The sequence below is a fragment of the Mobula birostris genome, chromosome 2 (genome assembly GCF_030028105.1).
Source record: "Mobula birostris isolate sMobBir1 chromosome 2, sMobBir1.hap1, whole genome shotgun sequence".
Classification (NCBI taxonomy): Eukaryota; Metazoa; Chordata; class Chondrichthyes; order Myliobatiformes; family Myliobatidae; genus Mobula; species Mobula birostris.
The window spans coordinates 174,790,960-174,811,738 of record NC_092371.1 but is presented as its reverse complement, the minus strand read 5'-3'; the positions used below and the strand labels follow the sequence as shown (position 1 = coordinate 174,811,738).

Sequence of the window (20,779 nt, the reverse complement as noted above, 5' to 3'; positions counted from 1 at the left end):
CCATAGACAATCCCTCCGTGACATCCACCTTTTTTGCGGCCGTGACACTATCTCTGATCGAGAGTGCCATGCCCTCACCCCTTTTGCCTCCCTCCCTGTCCTTTCTGAGACATCTAAAACCCGGCACTTGAAGTAACCATTCCTGTCCCTGAACCATCCAAGTCTCTGTTATGGCCACCACATCATAGCTCCAAGTATTGATCCATGCTCGAAGCTCATCTGCTTTGTTCACGTTAAAATAGACGCATCTCAAACCATCGGTCTGAGCGCATCCCTCCTCTGTCACCTGCCTATCCTCCCTCACACCCTGTCTCCAAGCTTTCTCTACTTGTGAGCCAACCGCTTCTTCCCCAATCTCTTTAGTTCTGTTCCCACCCCCCCCAACAATTCTAGTTTAAACTCTCCCCAGTAGCCTTAGCAAACCTCCCCGCCAGGATGTTTGTCATAAATATATACACAATTTTTATAAGAAAGAACATAATTAAAACAAAAAATACACAGTCCATTTTGTTGTGGAGTGGTAAATTGATTTATTTTGTCACGTGCTGAGGTATAGTGAAAAGCTTGTCTTGAGTACAGTTCATACAGATCAATTCATTACAAATCAGAATCAGGTTTATTATCACTGGCATATGTCATGAAATTTGTTTTGAGACAGCAGTATGTTACAATATATAAATTTACTCTAAAATACAGTAAGAATGTTTAAATAAATAGTCAGAGCCATTAGCAAAAATAGTAAGGTAGTTTTCATAGGTTGATTGGCCATTTAGAAATCTGATGGTCTATGAACTCATTAACACAACCACACTATTTTTCAACACTGCATTGAGGTAGTGCAAGGTGATAGAATAACAGGCTTTAATAATGATACAGTGGTCATATTGTTGCTGAACTGCAGTTATTAAGATTGTGCCTGTTGTTTCAAGAACCAAATGGCTGAAGGGAAGTAGTTGTTATTGAACCCAGTGGTGTGGGACTTCAGGATTTTGTACCTCCTGCCTGATGGTAACTGCGAAAATATGGCATGGTCTGGATGATGGGGATCTTTGATGATTGGTGTTGCCTTCTTGAGGCAGCACCTCCTGAAGGTACTACTACTGATGGGGAGAAATGTGCTCGTGCTGTATTGAGCTGAATCCACTTCTCTGCTGCTTCTTACATTCCTGCACATTCAGAGTGCTGAACCAGACCATGATGAAACCACTCAGGATACTTTACAGAGGGTTGCTAGTATTCAGTGATAAGCCTTAAAGCAGTTACCACCAGGCTCAAGAACAATTTCTATCCTGCTGTTGTTAAATGAGTCTTGTGTATGATACGATAGACTCCTGACCTTACAATATAACTCATTATGATCTTGCACTTTATTGTTCACCTGCACTGCACTTTCTCTGTAGCTTTTACACTTTATTCTGCACTGTATTTTTTTGCCTTCTTCACCCCCAATACACTGTGTAATGGTCTGATCCGTATGATCAACATGCAAGGCAAGCTTTTCGCTGTACCTTTGTACATGTGACAATAATAAACCAAAGCTAATGTCAATACCTACTTAACCTCCTAAGAAAGTAAAGATGCCAGCATGCCCTCCCGGTGACTGAGAAGGGTGTCCAGTGAATAAGTATAAACGCAGTTTTGTGGACCTCATTCTGCGTTTAATATATACAGTAAAAGCATGGAAGGTTGTGGGTCAGTGTTCAATTTCATGTTTCAAGTTTATTATCATGGCCACATGTCACACGTACCCAGGATATAAACACTACAAAAATTGTCTTCGCAGCAGCAGCATAGTGTGTCACATAAAATAGTACAGGCCCTTCAGCCCACAGTATTTTGCCACATTTTATCCTCATCTAAGCCTTCCCATTTACATTGCCCTCAAATTTTCTATCATTATGTGCATATCCAAGAGCTTTTTAAATGTCCCTAATGTATGTGTCTCCACCACCACCCCTGGAAGTGTGTTCCACACACCCATCACTCTCCGTGTGAAAACCTACCTCTGACAATTCCCCATACTTTCCTCCAATCACCTTGAAATTATGCCCCCTCGTATTAGCAATTTCCATCCTGGGAAAAAGGCTCCAGCTGCCCAGTCAATCTATGCCTCCTATCATATTGTACGCCTCTATCAAGTCACCTCTCATCCTCTTTCACTCCAAGCTCACTCAACCTATCCTCCTAAGGCATGCTCTCTAATCCAGGCAGCATCCTGGTAAATCTCCTCTGCACCCTCTCTAAAACTTACACATCCTTTTTATCATGAGGCAACTGGAACTGAACACAATATTCCAAGTGTTCTCTTGAAAACTTAAATTACATAAACTTAAATTCACCATGGGGTGAGGCTTTGTGTAAACAATGTTGGGGCACTGAAGGAAATTCAAACTATGATGCTGGACTGAGCGCAACATTTTCCCTCAATGCAGATTAGGCTTCTGTGATACCATTTGCATTAATTTCTGCTTTAAGCACTTACTTGGAAAAAAAGTAGCTTTGATTGTTTCTACTGTTGAAGTGATTTGGCAGAGTTAAGGGGCAAAGAAAAGAAAGAAAGATTAGCTCCTTTGCCTACTTGTACATCACAGTGAAATGCATCATTTGCATTAGCGACCAACAGTGTCTGAGGATGTGCTGGGGGCAGCCTGCAAGTGTAGACTGTTGTTAGCCCATCATTCCCAGATGGCAAGTAGGTTTTAGAGTCCTACATTTGCTGAAACTGTTACACCTTATTCTGTAATTACCCTGTTTTACCTTTTCCTTTGTACTACCTCACTGTACTGTTGTAATGAAATAATCTGTCTGGATAGCAAGTCGGCAGCACAGTAGTGTAGCAGTTAGCTTTTCTATTATAGTACCAGTAACTGGCATTCAATTCCCACCGCTTTCTGTAAGGAGTTTGTACGTTCGGCCCATGACCTCGTGGGTCTACTCTGGGTACTCTGGTTTCTTCCCACATTCCAGAGATGTAGAGGTTAATGAGTTAATTGGTCACTTGTGTGTAATTGGGTGGTTTTGGCTCAGTGGGCTGGAGGGGCCAGCTACTGAGCTGTATCTCTAAATAAAATAAAATAAAGAAAAAGAATATGTTTTTTTTACTGTACATCAGTAAATACAATAATGGTAAACCAGCCGATCTGATTGTTTCAGAAGGTTTTAAGAAGAATGAAAGTCAAGTGTTACATTGCAGAGAATAAAGTGACCAAAGAGAATAATGATACGTGCCCTAGTTTACAGCACCATTCCATCTAAAGCAGGGTATGTGCGGAAATAGTGAAGAAAATTAAATGTAAATCAAGGATAAGGATTCTTATGATGACATTTCACCTACAATTGTTTTACTTCATTTCCTGCTCTCTACTAAATTCCTTCTTTCTATCTCAGCTATGTGGAAAATAATGCTTTGTCGGATCTGTTATCCCACTTCAGCTTCTGACAGAAACTTTTTTACTGAAGCAAGTAGACCATTAATGAGAGTGGGCAGCTGTATCATGCATTGTGCCTGGTATTATCCACTGGTTAATTTACTACAGAAAATGTTCCATAGAGGGAGTTGTCATCATGTCAGATGTTTGAAGAGATGGGATGAGCCAGTCTGAACCAATACTTCTGTTATGCCCAGTCATTGTGCAGTGGTGGTTGTGAAGATTCAGGTGACCTATACAATGTGCCCATCTCCTATTCTCCCCCCTCTCTCTGTCTCCCTGACCCTTCCTCTCTCTATTCCTCACCCTGCAATTCCTCCCCTTTCCCTCTTCCTCCCCCTGTAATTACTCTCTTCCTCCCTTCTTCTCTTACTTTCTCCCCTTCTCTCCCCCACTCATCCCTCCCACTCTTTCTCTTTCCATCACTGGCCCCTCCTTCTCCCTTTCTTTCTCCCCTCCAAATTATCCCTCCTTCTCCTCTCTCCCCCTCTCACCTATCCCCTCTTCCATTCTTCCTCTTCTTATTTTCCCAGGTCATCAAACACTTCTCACATGTTAACCCTTTCATTCCCAGAATCATTCTCGTGAGCTTCCTCTGGACCTTTCAGTTATTTTGTGTTGCGATGTTGGAATCTTTCCTTCAATCCGATGGAGAGATTAGGTTGTTGCTATCCATCAAAAGAACATGCTGTATAATGATTACTAGGCTGAGATGCAATTGTTTGATTTTCATTCTTTCTTTCTGTGATCACGGTCGTGTTTTAAAGTAAAGAACTGTTTCCACCAACACAGGTGCTGAGATTCAGTTTCTGAATTTTTCAACTGAAGCCAATCATGACTTTTTGGAGATTCGAAATGGACCAGGTGACACCAGCTCTTTGATCGGACAGTTCAGTGGAGTGGATCTCCCACCTGCTCTGCTCAGCACGACTCATGACACAATCATCCACTTCTACAGCGATCACTCAGAGAACAAGCAAGGGTTCAAGCTCGTCTACCAAGGTAGGAATCTATTTGTCCAAATGCTGGTCAGCAAACAAATCTGCAAGAGTTGAACTTTGTTTTTTTAACACGTGTTAAGGGCCAGAAGTAGGGCAGAGGTTGACAGCTTGTTTGTTTTTTTTAACTTAAAGATTAGCTTTATTTGTCACAAGTACTTTGAAACATACATTGAGAAGCATTGCTTGTGGCATGAATGTGCTGTTGACAGATGTCACCACGCTCCCAGCGCCAACAACTTACTAACCCTAACCTTGTACATCTTTAGAATATGGAAAGAAGCTGAAGCACCCGGAAGAAACCCCTGTGGTAAAGGATAGAACATAGAACCTTCTTATATGCTGCAGTGGGAATTGAACCCCAATTGATAATCGCTGGCACTGTAAAGTGTTATGTTAATTACTACAATAAAAGTGAAATAAACTCACAGTGAGAACTCCTTAAAGGCACTCTAATGATCATGATATAAATCTCAACAACACTATTTATTCTGCAAAAGTAGAGTAAATTTTAAAAATAATTCTTCCAAATTACAAATTCCTGAGAGGTTATTTGGAAGGATTCATGACCTCCACAGACTTTATTAAAATAAAACTGATAAATATATTAAAAAAGTATGAAAATTGTGATTTTCAATAAGACCATAAGACATAGGAATAGAATTAGGCTACTTAGCCCATCAAGTCTGCTCAGCCATTCCATCATGGTTGATTTATTATCCTTTTCAATCTCATTTTCCTACCTTCTCCCCATAAATTTTGACACCCTTACTAATTATAACCTGAGCATTGACTGTACCCAATGACTTGGCTTCCACAGTGTCTGTAGCAATGACTTCCACAGACTCATCACCCTCTGGCTAAAGACATTCCTCTTCATCTCTGTTCTAAAAGGATATCTTTGTATTATGAGGCTGTGGGCTCCAGTCCTAAACTCCCCTTCTATAGGAAACATCCTTTCCACATCAACTCTATCTAGGCCTTTCAATATTTGATTGGTTTCAATGAGATTCCCCCTCATTCTTCTAAACTCTGTTGGGTGCTGGCCCAGAACCATCAAGTGTTCCCCATTCATTGAATATTTCATTCATGGGATGATTCTCATGAACCTCCTCTGGACTCTGTCCAATGTCGGCACATCCTTACTGAGATATGGGGCCCAAAACTGCCCATAATACTCCAAGTGCGGTCTGATCAATGCCTGGTAGAGCCTCAGCGTTATGTTCGTCTTCTCAAAATGACAGCTAACTAATTAGCAACACTAAATAATAAGCAACCAACAAAAACTTTTGGAGAGCTAAGAAGAGAAATTTCATGTTACTTGGCAGCTTCCAAATCAGATGTTCCATGGGTGTAAATTGAACTCCAAACATAAGTGACAAAACTGATCTTCCCGAGCAACAGTGAAGTGACTGTCATCACTGGAAAAGTGTCCTCGTTCTTTTGAGGCTGGAGTACTGTTGATTTTCTTTGGTGATTGTCCTGTATTCAAGGCACTTTTACAACAAAGAGGTTGAGAGTTCTCATCAGGATTGCCAACAGTTAACTATCAGTCGATATGGTTAAAAACATATCATCTCACCATTGTCTGATGACCTTAGTAGTAGACTCCTTTGTGCAAATCAGCTACCATATTTCCAGCTTGATATTAGCAATAAGAACCTATCCAACAATTTCTTTGACACCCTGCTATAGGCTGGAGGATCCATAGCATGAAGACATGAGCTGTTTAGATGAGAAACAGCTTTTTCCCCAAGGCCATAAGACTACTGATCTCCCTGTCACCATCCAAGCCTCATCATACATGAAACACCAGTAGAATTTGCATTTTAACATGTGTTGTAAATGCATCTTGTTATTTGTTAATGTACTGTTGTTAATAGTACATTATGTATTACGTGTGTGAGTTTTATGTACAGTACCCATTGTTGTGCACCTTGGTCCAGAGGAATATGTTTATTTGCTGGTATACATGTGTATTGTTGAATGACAATAAATTGAACTTGAACTTGAGAATGATGGTGGCAATAAAGCACTTTTAGACAATTTGTTAAAGATTAGATTAGTTTCATTTGTCACATGTACATTGAAACATATAGAGTCCACAACTACCACCTCACCAGCCTCTGCGTTCAGCACATAATTCTCCAAAACTTCCGTCACCTCCAAATGGATCCCCAAACACATCTTTCCCTTCCCACCATTTTCTGATTTCTGCATGGATCGCTCCCTAAGCAACTCCCTTGTCCATTCATCTCTCTCCGGGCATGCAAGCGGAACAAGTGCTACATCTGCCCCTACACCTCCAACCTTACCACCATCCAGGGGCCTAAACAGTCCTTCTAGGTGAGGCGACACTTCACCTGTGAGTCTCTTGGAGTCATATACTGTGTACGGTGCTCCCGGTGTGGCTTCTTGTATATCGGTGAGACCGCTTCACCGAGCATCAATGCTCCATCTACCAGAACAGGTGGGATCTCCCAATGGCCACCCATTTTAATTCCAGTCCCATTCCCATTCCCATTCCGATATATTCAACTATGGCCTCCTCCACTGTCACACTTAGCTTGGAGGAACAACGCCTTCAGCCTGATAGCATGGAAATCGATTTCTCAAGCTTCTGGTAATGCCTTCCCATCACCCCCCCATGTCACTATTGCCCAAATCCTTGTCCCTTTCTCATGTTATCTCCTTGCCCGCACACCATCTCTCTCTCTCTGTTGCTCCTCCCCACTTTTTTTTCTTTCTTCCATGGCCTTCTGTCTCTTTCACCAATCAACTTCCTAGCTCTTGCTTCACCTCTCCTGCTGCAAGTTTTGCCTATCGCCTGGCGTTTCTCTCTCTCTTCCCCCCATCTTTCAAATCTACTCCTCAACTTTTTCTCTCTAGTCCTGCCAGTAAAAGAATGGTAACAATGTTGATAATTGGTATCATCAGAAATCCATTGTGGTGAAAGCAAGGTATAAGAATGGATACCATACCATGAGGTGCCACAGTAATGTAGAAGCTAGAGTGATACTATTACCGCTAGGGACATCGGAGTTTAGATTTCCGTTCCAGTGTCCTCTGTAAGAAAGCTTGTATGTAGCTTCCTGTGTGTGCATGGGTTTCCCACGAGTGCTCTGGTATCCTCCAACAGGACTAACCTACCAATTAATAGGTAATTGGTCATTGTAAATTGTCCTGTCAGTTGCAAGGCAGAGCAGTTTGTTGGGCCAGACTAAATATCCCTAAATAAATAAAAACAGTAAAACCAGGCAATTGTATTTTAAATTATCCTATTAAATCTAGGAGACAGAAATACCGTGAAACTTATTAATCAGAAAGAGGGAGTAGAAGATGCCAAAAGCCTAAACAAAAACGAGTTGCCCATAAATGTAAACACAAGAGATTCTGCAAATGCTTGAAATCCAGACCAACATAAACAAAATGCTGGAAGAACGCAGCAAGTCAGACAGCATCTATGGAGAGAAATAAACAGTTGACATTTCAGATCAATGAAGGGACTTAGCCTGATATGTCGAATGTTTATTCTCCTCCACAGATGCTGCCTGAAATGCTGAGATGCTTCAGTATTTTGTGTGTGTTTTTCATGAATGTAGTAACTGGTGGAAGTTACTTAGCTTTCAAGCTGTCCCAGAGGTTCATTTATTTTGAGACTGAGCTGGATCAGAAGTAGCACAGTCGCGTAGAAGTCAGTGCAATGATTTACAGCACCAACTAAAAGATTGGGGTTCCGTTGCTGCCATTGTCTAAAAGGAATTTATACTTCTTTCCACATTCCAAAGATGTACACTAAGGGCTAGTGCTACATTAACATCAGAAGCACGGTGACACTTGCTGGCTGCACAGTAAATTTAACTTGATGCAATGACACATTTCAATGTACATGTGACAAACAAAGCTTATCATATTTCATAGCTCCTTTTCTCTGACTCAAGGGACAATGGAGAAAGAAGCAGTCTGCCCTATCGGGTTAGTGTGACTCATTTGAAGAATGATCTAGTAAGACCTATTGTCAAATTCTTTTCATTTTTCACAGTAACTTGCTTCTCCTTCAGACATTAAGGACTTGTAGAGAAGTTTACCTAACCTGCAATCATTACTTTTACATTGTTACTTGTGATAAGAATGGAATGAATTCCGGGAGCATGAATTGTAGTTGTCAATAATGTCTTTTCCATGGACCTTTAGTCCCTTGTCCTTATCTTTCTGATGGCTTAGAAACTGAGAAAATTTTTATGTATTTTTCAAAGTTAGGTCTCTTTATCTGCCAGTGGGTTTTACCTATTTTCCCATCTGAGGGTCAAAGAGTACACCAGCCCAGAAGCATGCCCTTCAGCCCATCTAGTCCATGCTGAGCTGTTATTCTGTTGAGTCCTACCTGGAACTCCTGCCATCTGGAAGGAGGTACAGGAGCTATAGGTCCCACATCTCCAGATTCAGAAACACTTATTACTCTTCAACCATCAAGCTGTTGAACCAGAGAGGATAACTTCACTCATCACAACACTTAACTGATTCCACAGCCTTATGGACTCATGTTCAAGGACTCTATAACTCATGTTTTTGGTGTTACCAATTTCTTTCCTTCTTTCTTTCTTTCTTTCTTTATTATTATTAGTTTTTTATATTTGCAGTTTGTCTTCTTTTGCAAATTGGTTTTTAACCTTGTGTATAGTTTTGCATTGATTTCACCATATCTCTTTGTTCTACTGTGAATGTCTGCAAGAAATGAATCCAGAAGATAGTATAGTGACATACAGAATATGTATTTTGATAATAAATTTAATTATAACTTTGAACTGTCTCATTGGATAAAGTAATGACTCCCCATCATCCATGGCATTATTACTAGGATGTTTCCGGCTCTTATTTCAAGTTCAAGTTTAATTCCCAAATAACCATATATGAACACCAATTAATACAGCCTAACGAAACAGTTACTCCAGGGCCAAGGTGCAAAGCACTGCACCAACAGTCACGCACAGCACAAGTCACATATTGCACATATAAGATAACAGCAAAATACAGTCACACTAAAAAAAAGTCCCAAATCCTGAGTCTGTGAATGTTGCATTTGAACACAATACAGCTTGTCTTCTGCAAAGTGAACATTGGGAGAGGGGGATGCAGCATAACTCCAGCATGATGCCATGCCACATTGTCTCCGGTGGAGCATACTGACCCTGACACCTCTCACCTGGGTGGCTAAACTCAGGCAGTAACGCAGCACCCTTGCCATCTGCCCCTGCTGCCCACCAATAAGTCTGTGGATTGGGCGTAGCGTTTCACATTAACCATGTCCATCAGAGTTTGCCATCACAAGAAACGTGACTAGGATGATCACTCGCCGTTAGACTGCACACCACCTTCATGCTCTGATGCCTCTCTGTTGCAGACAGCAGCACCATCCACACAAACTCCAGCTCCTTCAGTTTATCCACCTCAATGAGCAACTTACTTAAAGTTATTAATGTCCAGCAGGGTCTTGTGATCATAAGAAATATATTTAAAAAGGATAATAACATCTTTGGTTGACCCTATAGAAGCCGCTATGATTGAATGCGCCACCATCTTATGGAAAGGACTTACCACCTGCAATACAGAAAATATGAGTGGCAATGGGAATGGCAAGATAAGGGATAGAAAAAGGATTCCCTTGCCAGTTAGAAGACTTTTGTGATCACTTTTTCTCCCATTGTGTGAAAAAAGCTGAGTTGGTTCTTTAAAAGAAAAATGTCTTCAGGTTTTTAATTCCCTTAGCTCTAACACATATCTGCAATTTCTATTTCTCAGCTGAATGATGCCTAGATTTCCCTGTCTTGGTGTCAAAATTCAAAGTAAATTTATTATCATAATGTATACATGTCACCATATACTGCACTGAGATTCATTTTCTACCAGGCATTCACAGTAGAACAAGGAAATAGAATAAAATCATTGAAAAACTACACACAATAGCTGACAAGCAAGCAGTGCTAATACAAAAAAAAATAATAAACATATAATGGAGAGGGTCAACTTTAAATTACTCAATGTCATCATTTCAGAGGATCTGTTCTGGTCCCAGTGCATGAATGCAATTATGAAGAAAGCACAGGAATGTCTCTGCTTCCTTAGAAGTTTGTGAAGATTCAGCATGACATCCAAAACATTGGCAGACTTCCATAGATGTGTGGTGGAGAGTATATTGACTATTTGCATCACAGCCTGGTATGGGAACACGAATGCCCTTGAAATCCTACAAAAAGTAATAGATACAGCCCAGTCCATCACGGGTAGAGCCCTCTCCACCACTGTGCACATCTACACTGAGCATTGTTGCAGGAAAGCAGCATCCACCATCACGGACCCCTACCACCCAAGCCATTCTCTCTTTTCACTACTGCCATCAGGACCCATACCACCAGGTTCAGGAATAGTTATTACCCCTCAACCATCAGGCGCTTGAACTGGAGGGAATAACTTCACTCAATGTCATTCACTTCACTACTGAACTGTTCTCACAACCTATGGGCACACTTTCAAGGACTCTTTATCTCATGCTCTCAATATTTATTGCTTGCTTATTTATTTATTGTTATAATTTCTTTTTTTTCTTTTGTATTTGCACCGTTTGCTGTCCTTTGCATATTGGTTGGTTATTTGTCCTGTTGGGTGTGATCTTTCATTGATCCTGTTTCTTGGATTTACTGTGTATGTTCCCAAAAAAATGAATCTCAGGGTTATATATGGTGATATATATAAGTATTTGATAACTTTGAAATAAAACTGAGAAAGTTGTAGAGTCCTTGAAAGTGAGTCCACAGATTGTGGAATCAGATCAGTGTTGAGGTGAGTGAAGTTGCTTCACCCTCAGTATTCATTCTCTCACAAAATAACCTATGATGGAAGAGATACTTCCAACTTTATAGGCTGAAAGTCTGGTTTCTCTCAGTGCTGCTGTTAACTTCAATCCTTCTATATCTGAATTAGTAATCTGATGGAACCTTTGAGGGGGCATATTAACATAGCATTTAGCTGTTGCAGCATCAGCGACCTATGTTGAATTTCCGCCACTGTCTGTAAGGAGCTTATTCATGGGTTTCCTCCGGCTGCTCTGGTTTCCTTCCACATTCAAAAGATACACAGGTTAGCAGGCTAATTGATTACAAGGATGTAATTGAGCAAGAAGGGCTTGTATCTCTAAATAAATAAAATTTGTAATTATGATGTATTTGTTATAGTTGACAAAATTCTTTTATATAAATTTAGCATCATCTCTCCCTGTTTTTGTTTTTTTGTGTTTAGATCACCCAGCATCATTTGCTTAACCACTTTATCTGTTTATCTTTTCAAATAATGAAAGTGTTAGATAGAGTGGTGTTTCCTCTCGTGGGGAAGTCTAGGATCAGAGGGCACAATCTCAAAATAGAAGGATGTCCCTTTAGTACAGAGATGAGGAGGAATTTATTTAATCAGAGTGTGGTGAATCTGTTGAATTCATTGCTTAGGAGAGCTTTCCGGTGGATAAATCATTGGTTATATTTAAAATGCATGTTGATGGGTTCTTGATTAGTAAGAATGATGAAGGTTGGGGGGAGAAGAATGGGGCTGAGAGGGATAATAAATCATCCATGATGGAATGGTGAAGCAAATATGATGGACCAAATGGCATAATTTTGCTCTTACAGCTTATGGCCTTAATCAATCCTTCATACGTTTAGTTTCTTTTTGAGTATTGAATATTTCTTAAAATGCAGCAGTGCCCAGAATTCAGTATCTTTTCAGCAGTTAATTAATAAGTACAAAAGCAGTATGGAACACAAACATTTGCAGGAATATATATTTCTGTTTTGATTTAGATGAAGGAGATGGATTTATCATGGTAGGTTCTGACTAGTGCACCCCCATGAAAATCAATAATTCCTACTCTCTGGCTGGTACGCATCAAAGGAAATGTTATACAGTAACATTCTATTTTTTTCTCTTTCTTTTCTCACGTTGAAGTATTTCCTTTACAGGAATGTATTTTGGTTTAATCATCTGGTTTTTCTTTGTCAATAACTGAGGTTCATGAAAACCATCTTGGGAATTACATCATCCAATGGTCCTCCATTGGTCGGTGTCGACCGTGGATGTCACATCCTAGCTGTCAGAGAGAATGTGCAAGTCAACATACAAGCCAGGGCTATACCATATGGAGAGCAACATGTTGCATCTGCAGCAGGCTCCCCCCTCTCTTTGCCGTTGATGAATTCAAATGATCAGTAGAGGCCAATACACTTTGGCACCAGCGGTGATTTAAGAGTTGCCAGTCAGTGTTGAAGTCAATGTAGACAGCCTTTGGGACTCCAGCTCTGGATTCTGCTTTGAGATTTTCTCCTGAAGCCTTAACCCTGAGTGGGTATAGACACAAGGCAGCGGAGGTTTGAGATCAGAGTTTTTCTTCTTCTAGGTGAGCTGCCAACCACGGCTGACAAGAACGACGAGCTTTAAGGAACCAGCAATCTGCCTTAATTGCATCATTCAGGCACAAGCTGTCAAACCTATTGTGTAACTCCATTTTACTTTGTTAGAGAGGAGAAGCCAGCTTAAGCACCTCAGTTTAAAGTTCTTTTCTTTCTCACTTTCTTTTCTTGTCAGCTGTGGTAGGGAACCATGATGTGGTTCTGTAGTACTGTAGGGAAAAACAAGGGGATAATCTTGCAGCAGAGAGATAAAGGTGGACTCTGTGAGGTTTGTACAGGCAGAAAAATTCTGGAACAGATGCATAAGATCATAGGATATAGAAGCAGAATTAGGCCAATCAGCCCATCGCATTTGCCTGATTTATTATCCCTCTCAACCCCACCCTCCTGCCTTCTCCCTGAAACCTTTGACACCTTTACTAATCAAGAGCCTATCAACCTTCTCTTTAAATATACCTCAAGACTTCAGTTCCACAGACATTTGTGGCAATGACTTCCAAATATTCTCCACCCTATGGCTAAAGAAATTCCTCCTCATTTCTCTTCTAAGGGATACCCTTCTATTCTAAGGTTGTGCCCTTTGATCCTAGACTCTCCGACTTTAGGAAACATCCTGTCCATGTCCACTCAGTCTAGGCCTTTCAATATTGGATAGTTTTCAGTGGAACCTCCAGTCATTCTTCTAAACTCCAGCACGTGTAGGCCCAGAGCATTCAAATACTTACTCATACATTTACCCTTTCATTACTGGAATCACTCTCATGAACCTCCTCTGGGCCCTCTCCAATGCCAGCACATCTTTTCTTAGTTAAGCGGCTCAAAACTGCTCAAAAAGTGTGACCAAAGCTTTATAAAGCCATCCTTGCTTTTATATTCTAGTCTTCTCAAAATGAATGTTAACATTATATTTGCCTTCCTTACCACCAACTCACTCTGCAAGTTAACCTTTAGGGAGTCCTGCATGAAGAATCCCATGTCCCTTTCTACTTCTGACCCTAACCACAAATTACAGGCTAAAGTGAACTGTTGGGTATCCATGCATGGTTACCTGCTAACAACAGTCCAATAAACTCTAGCATGTAAGTTTACTATTGTACATGTAAACTGAAGATGTTATAGCACGCACAGTTGATGTGGTACATGATGCACACACGGCACATTGGCACTGAAACTTGACTCCACGGAAGGCTTACCTCACTCTGTGTATAAACAGTACATCTGGGTTCGAGATAGTGCCGGGGAGGGGAGAAAGGAGAAAAATAGTCTAAGAATAATGGTTCAGGGAGAATTTGTTCCAGGATGTGTTCTTCCCTCATTGAAGTCAGAGGAAGTTTGTTCTGGAGGTAAACCCTGGACTCTGCTTAACTTCTTTCCATTTTCCAGCAGGGTACAAGTGAGCTCTTCTGCACAAAATCTATCTTAGTCATACTTCATTGATCCCGGGGGAAACTGGGTTTCGTTATTTGCACCATAAATAATAAATAGTAATAGTAGTACTACTATTAGTAAATAGTAATAGTCATGGAAATAATAAATAGTAATAGAATAGTAATAGAAAAATAGTAATAAATAGTTAGGTAGTAATATGTAAATTATGCCAGTAAATTATGAAATAAGTCCAGGACCAGCCTATCGGCTCAGGGTGTCTGACCCTCCAAGGGAGGAGTTGTAAAGTTTGATGGCCACAGGCAGGAATGACTTCCTATGACGCTCTGTGCTGCATCTCGGAGGAATGAGTCTCCTGGCTGAATGTACTCCTGTGCCCACCCAGTACATTATGTTATTGCATCTTCTTGAGTCTTTCCATCTATATCACAATGTGCCATAAACAAAAAAAGACTTGTTTTTCTTTATTTTCTCACAGTAGGATTGTAAAAAAATCATGCGGGCATAGGTGTAAGATCAGACGTCAATGGTTTAAAAGGGGCATCAGGGGCAGCTGCCACCTTATTTGCATCCTACTCTCTCCTTGCGTTGCATTTTCTCTGCAGCTGTTGCACCTTATTCTATTATTGTTTCATCTTGTTCTAACTCAATGCACTGTGTAATGATCTGATTTGTATGAACAGTAGGCAAGACAACTTTTCACTGTATCATAGTACATGTGACAATAATTAACCAATCCCAGTACCATATCCATCAGTTGTTTAGAATGCATGTCTTACTTTTGCCCACTGCCAATCCAAATGAGCTACCAGCCACATAAACCTTAGAGATTCTGTAGATGTTGGATCTCAAAGCAAAGGCGACACTGAGGTTAATGATCGCCTCAAGTCCCTCTTCTTTCTAAGCCTATTTTCAACACTGCTACATTGCAGCAAGACAGTAGAATTGGTCATATTGCCATAATTGAAGAAAGACTATTTTCTTTTTCTCAGAGACAGGTTGCAAAAAACAAGACAGGCATAGGTGTAAGATCAGAAATGAGAGATTTAAAAAGGGGTAGCTTCTTCACATTTATTTGGAATGAAGTGCCAGATATAATAGTTGAGGCAGGCACATTAGCAACATTTAAAAGACATCTAGTAAGTACGTGAATAGGAGATGATTAGAGGGCTGTGGGCAATTGGGACTAGCTCACGGGGCAGGTTGGTCTATGGCTGAATGACTAATGAACTGGTTGCTGAACATTCTCCTATCATGAGGACAATTTACCTTAGAAAAATGTTAATTACTCGCAACTGAGTCTTATTGGTAAGAGGATTGATATTACAAAAAAATTGCTTACAAGTTTTATGCTCTGTAAGTCAGGCGGCATCGATGGAGAAGAGTAAACAGCCAGTGGTTCAGGCCGAAACAATTCATCAGGACCTGATAGATATCTCTGCCCAAAACATCAACTGACTATTCCTCGTCCTTAGATGCTGCCTGATCTGCAGAGTTGCTCCAACATTTTGTATGGTATTGTTCACATTATACCCTCATTGGTCTGGTCTGTCTGTTCCAATGTTACCTACTTGCATCCATGAAGAGGATAAAAAACCTCTTTTTCATTGGTCAGACTCATGCCTGCCGCTGCTGAAATATCTAACGAAAACCATTGAGGATACAAGGTACAAACATCTTTGGTGTATTACGTCCCATGAAATGTTTGAAAACGCACCAGGTCAAATATTACACCATTGTAACCATTGAAAGATGACTTAATATGACTGATATTTTTATCATCCAGGAGAAATAGCTTGAATAGTAAAGACTTTGTCTTTTATTTAGAGATACAGCACATTAGAAGGCCCTTCCAGCCCAAGGAGGCCACAGCATCCAATAATACCAATGTGATCAATTAACCTACTAAACTTTTCAAGGTAGGAGGAAACCCATGTGATCACAGTGAGAATGTACTCACTGTGTACAGACAATGGCAGGAATTGAACCTGGGCTGCTGGCGATGTAAAGCTTTGTGATAACTTACATGCTACTGTGCTGCTCACACTTGACACTATCTTATGAATATATCCTTAATATCCAAAGGTTTTTGTATCTCACAACAGGATAATTATCTCCATAATGCATGATATTAATCACCTGATTTTGCTTTCTTGTAGCTTATGAACTTCAGAACTGTCCTGATCCTACACCATTTCAAAATGGCTTTATCATCAATTCTGGTTATAGTGTTGGGCAGTCTATATCATTCGAATGTTACCCGGGTTACGTGCTGGTTGGACAACGCGTTCTCACATGCCATCATGGAATCAAAAGGGACTGGAGCCATCCATTCCCACGATGTGAAGGTACTTTCTCGGTTTGTTCTCTTTCCTTTCATATCCCGTGCACTGTTTTGTCTCACCTTCTCAGGCTTTTTCTCTTGCCACACAAGTACTACACCAAGGAAAGAAGACAGCAGCTTAACATATTTCAAGTCTGCTTGTGCTCTAGAGGTCTTGTGTGCCGGAAAAAGGCCAGCAGTATCTTAAGTGATCCCACCCACCCTGCTTTTAGTATCTTCTTTGATGTTAGTCATCAGCTTCCTCTCATAATTCATCTTTTCCTTCTGAATGACCTTCTTAGTTTCCTTCTGCAAGTTTTTAAAAGCTCTCCAATCCTCTGCATTCCCACTAGCTCTAGCTTCCTTGCATGCCCTCTCTTTTGCTTTTACTTTGGCTCTGACTTCACTTGTCAGCCACGGTAGTGTCCTTCTTCCCTTTGAAAATTTCTTCTTATTTGCAATGTACCTGTCTTGTACTTCCCTCATTTTTTGCAGAAACTTCAGCTATTGCTGCTCTGCTATATATATTTATACATATTTTGTATTCATTATTTTGTTCTTTATCTTATTGTGTTTGTTTTATGCTACAGCAGATCCAGAGTAACAATCATTTCATTCTCCTTTACACTTGTGTGCTGGAAGTGACGTTAAACAATCTTGAATCTTGGATGTCAGATACACAATGTACAGGAAGTGGTGGATACAGCCCAGTTCATTAGAAACAAAACCCTCCTCACTTTTGATTATATTTACATGGATCACTGCTCTAAGAAAGCAACATCCATCATCAAGGACACCGACCATTCAGGCCATGCTCTCATCTCACTGCTGTCATTAGGAAGGAGGTACAGGAGCATTTGGTCCCATTTCACCAATAGTTACTACCCTTCAACCATTAAGATCTTGAACAATTGTGGACAACTTCACTCACTCATGATCACAACATTATTTTTCTGTTTTTTTATTTCACAGTTTGTCTTCTTTTGAACATTGGTTATTTCTCAGTCTTCGGTGTTTACAGTATTTCATAAATTCTACTGTATTTAATTATTTTACTGTAAGTGCTGACAAGAAAATTAATCTCACATTCCTATTGTAACTTAAGTGCTTTGATAAAATATCAGTTTGACTTTGACTTTAACTTTGACATGTCTGCACAGCTGTAATGAAAAGCTCACTAGCAACAGCATCACAGACATATAGCATCAGGTACACAACATACGAGGGGTGATTGATAAGTTTGTGGCCTAAGGTAGAAGGAGTCAATTATAGAAAATCTAGCACATTTATTTTTCAACATAGTCCCCTCCTACATTTACACACTTAGTCCAGCAGTCGTGGAGCATACGGATCTTGGACCTCCAGAAAATGACCACCGCACAGGTGATTGATAAGTTCGTGGCCTAAGGTAGAAGGAGATGAGTTATACGGCTCTCGTCACATGCACATGCAGTTCAATTCTTTGAGTGATTACGCAGAAAGTTTGAAGTTAATAACTCATCAGGGTCATTGATAAGTTTGCAGCCTAAGGTAGAAGATATTATCCTTCTCATCTCCTTCTACCTTAGGCCACGAAATTATCAATCACCCATGCTGTAGAAATTTTCTGGAGGTCCAAGATCTGTATGCTCCACGACTGCTAGACTAAGTGCGTAAATGTAGGAGGGGACTATGTTGAAAAATAAATGTGCTAGGTTTCCTAAAATTGACTCCTCCCTCCTTAGGCCACGAACTTATCAATTATCCCTTGTATAGTATTACAGGAATATAGCATGATTCACAGGAAAAACTTAACAATTTTTTACAAGCAGTAATATAATTTGAACAAAACAAAACAATCCAAATTTTCTGCTCTAGTCACCTCATTATAGGAAGGATGTGGGAGCTTTAGAGAGGTGCAGAAAAGGTTTACCAGGATTCTGCGTAGATTAGAGAGTGTGTGCTATTATGAAAAGTTGCATAAACTTGAGTTGTTTTCTCTGGAGCTGCAGAGGCTGAATGGTGACCTGACAGAGATTTTTATAAAATTATGAGAGGCATAGATAAAGTAAGCCCCCGCCCCCAAGATAAAAAAATTGTATCACTTTTGAGAAAAGTCCAATTAATCCTACTCTTTAGTCCTTCCCTGTACTATTTGAACTATTAATTCAATTCATTGCAATAATTTATTTTCCAATGCCCACAAATCATCATGGTTAAGTTAATATAATTTCATGATTTGCCAAGGTAAGCTTTGAGCCTAATGATATCATTAATCAGAGTAATTTATGTCATTATGCTACCTTAGCATTACTTATATATATCTCCTCTATTATTCTAATTATGGGGAGCGGGGGAAGCAACCTTTCACTGCTTGTCATTATGAGTTTCCAGATCTTTCTAACATCATTTCACTTCAATATTCTTACATAATAGCCCATTGTTTGATCGTGTCAGTTAGCTTGATATCATAGGATTTAATCTTCAAATTAATTCCTATCTACTTTGCTATTCTGACAAGTTAGTTCATAGCCTCCACTTTTGTCACAATGAGGCCACTAGAAGGGTGGAGGAGCAACATCTCGTATTCTGACTAGGTAGCCTCCAACCTGATGGCATGAATAGCACTTTCTCCTTCCTGTAAAGAATAATCTGTCCCCTTCCCTCTTCTATTCTCTACTCTGGCCTCTTACCACTTCTCCTCACCTGCCTATCACCTCCGCCCCCCCCCCTCCATTGCCCCTCCTTCTTCCATTTCCGTGGTCCACTCTCTTCTCCTTTCAGGTTCATCTTCCCCAACCTTTTACTTTTCTCACCCACCTGGCTTCATCTATCACCTTCTACCTAGTCTGCCTTCACCTCCCCCCACTTTTTAAATTCTGTCATACTTCCTCTTCCTTTCCAGTCCTGATGAAAGGTCTTGGCCCGAAATAGTGATTGTTAGTTCAATTTCATAGATGCTGCCTGACCTGCTGGATTCCTCCAACATCTTGTGTGTGTTGCTATTGATTTTCATGGCAGCTGTTTGAGTACTTGATGCAATGGAACATTGCAAACTGCATGCATAATGACAGCTTTCTATTCAGATCAACACTCTAACCTTTAAAGAAAGTATAAATGTGAACAGATACTGATTGAAGATGTCCCAAGAGGAACAGCACCTCATATTTTCAGTATTTAATCAATTTACATCTCCCTGGCCCCAGCTGCTTAATTTTCATCATGGGCATCTGTGTTCTGTACATTCTGTCCCCTATCAGGAGTCTTCAAGGCTCCCTGCTTTCTTGACAACAAACCCCTCAACCACCGTTCTCCTCTGCCTGGCAGAGCTGGTTCTTACCCAGAACAACATGCCTTTCAGTTTCTCTAAACTAAAGGTGTAGCCATTAGCACTCACATGGGCTCCTGCTATGCCAGCCTTTCTGCTGACAGTGTGCAATAGTCCATTTTCCTGACCTACATCAGTAATACTCCACAACTTTTTCTCTGCTATATTCGACAACTGCATTGGTGTCACTTCCTGCAACTAAATGAAATTTGTCGATTTCTTCAACCTCACCACTAACTTCCACCCCACCATCAAAATGACTCAGTCCATCTCCAGCACCTATATCCACTTTCTTATTTTTTAATATAATTTTTATTGAGTTTTCAAAAATACATGAAAAGATTGTATCTACCCTCCCCCCTCCCCTTAACCCTCCCCCCCCCATATAAAGTCCTACCTAAAAAGAAAAAAAAAGAGAGCTGCCTGGGTATTGGAAGGTTTCCACATGCTCCATGGAATTCAAAATAGAATTGGTATACTTATTCGTTACTTTCCCCAAGAGACCAAGATCTTTATCGGAGCACTTAAATATGCCATCCTATCTTTTGTAAATAAGGGCGCCAAATATTCAAAAATGTTGCATATTTATCTCTTAAATTATAAGAAATTTATTTTTTGTGGTGTAATATATAATTGGTGTAAAAAGTTATACTAATCTAAGTGGAACATTTCTTGTGTTTGTCATACTGTCAAGGCACAGTCTTGACCAATTTGTTTCATCAATATTAATGTTCGGATCTGTTTCCCATTCTTGTTTTGACTTAAAAATTGCTACTCCCCGCTACAACAACACTACCCACCCAATCTCTCTTTAATTTCTGATATTCTGTTTCTGTTAAATGCGTTTCCTGTAAAAAGGCTGAATCTATCTTCATTTTCTTAAT

General features: G+C 40.2%; 1 protein-coding gene across 1 annotated transcript in view; it reads left to right on the top strand.

Moving 5' to 3' along the window:
• The window catches only part of csmd1a (CUB and Sushi multiple domains 1a), a 2,254,753-nt gene that overhangs the window by 1,969,619 nt on the left and 264,355 nt on the right, over positions 1-20,779 (top strand). Inside the window, exons 41-42 of the mRNA XM_072251121.1 lie at positions 4,221-4,430; positions 16,425-16,613. Coding sequence (XP_072107222.1) covers positions 4,221-4,430; positions 16,425-16,613 — 399 coding nt within the window. The remainder of the gene's footprint in view (positions 1-4,220; positions 4,431-16,424; positions 16,614-20,779) is intronic.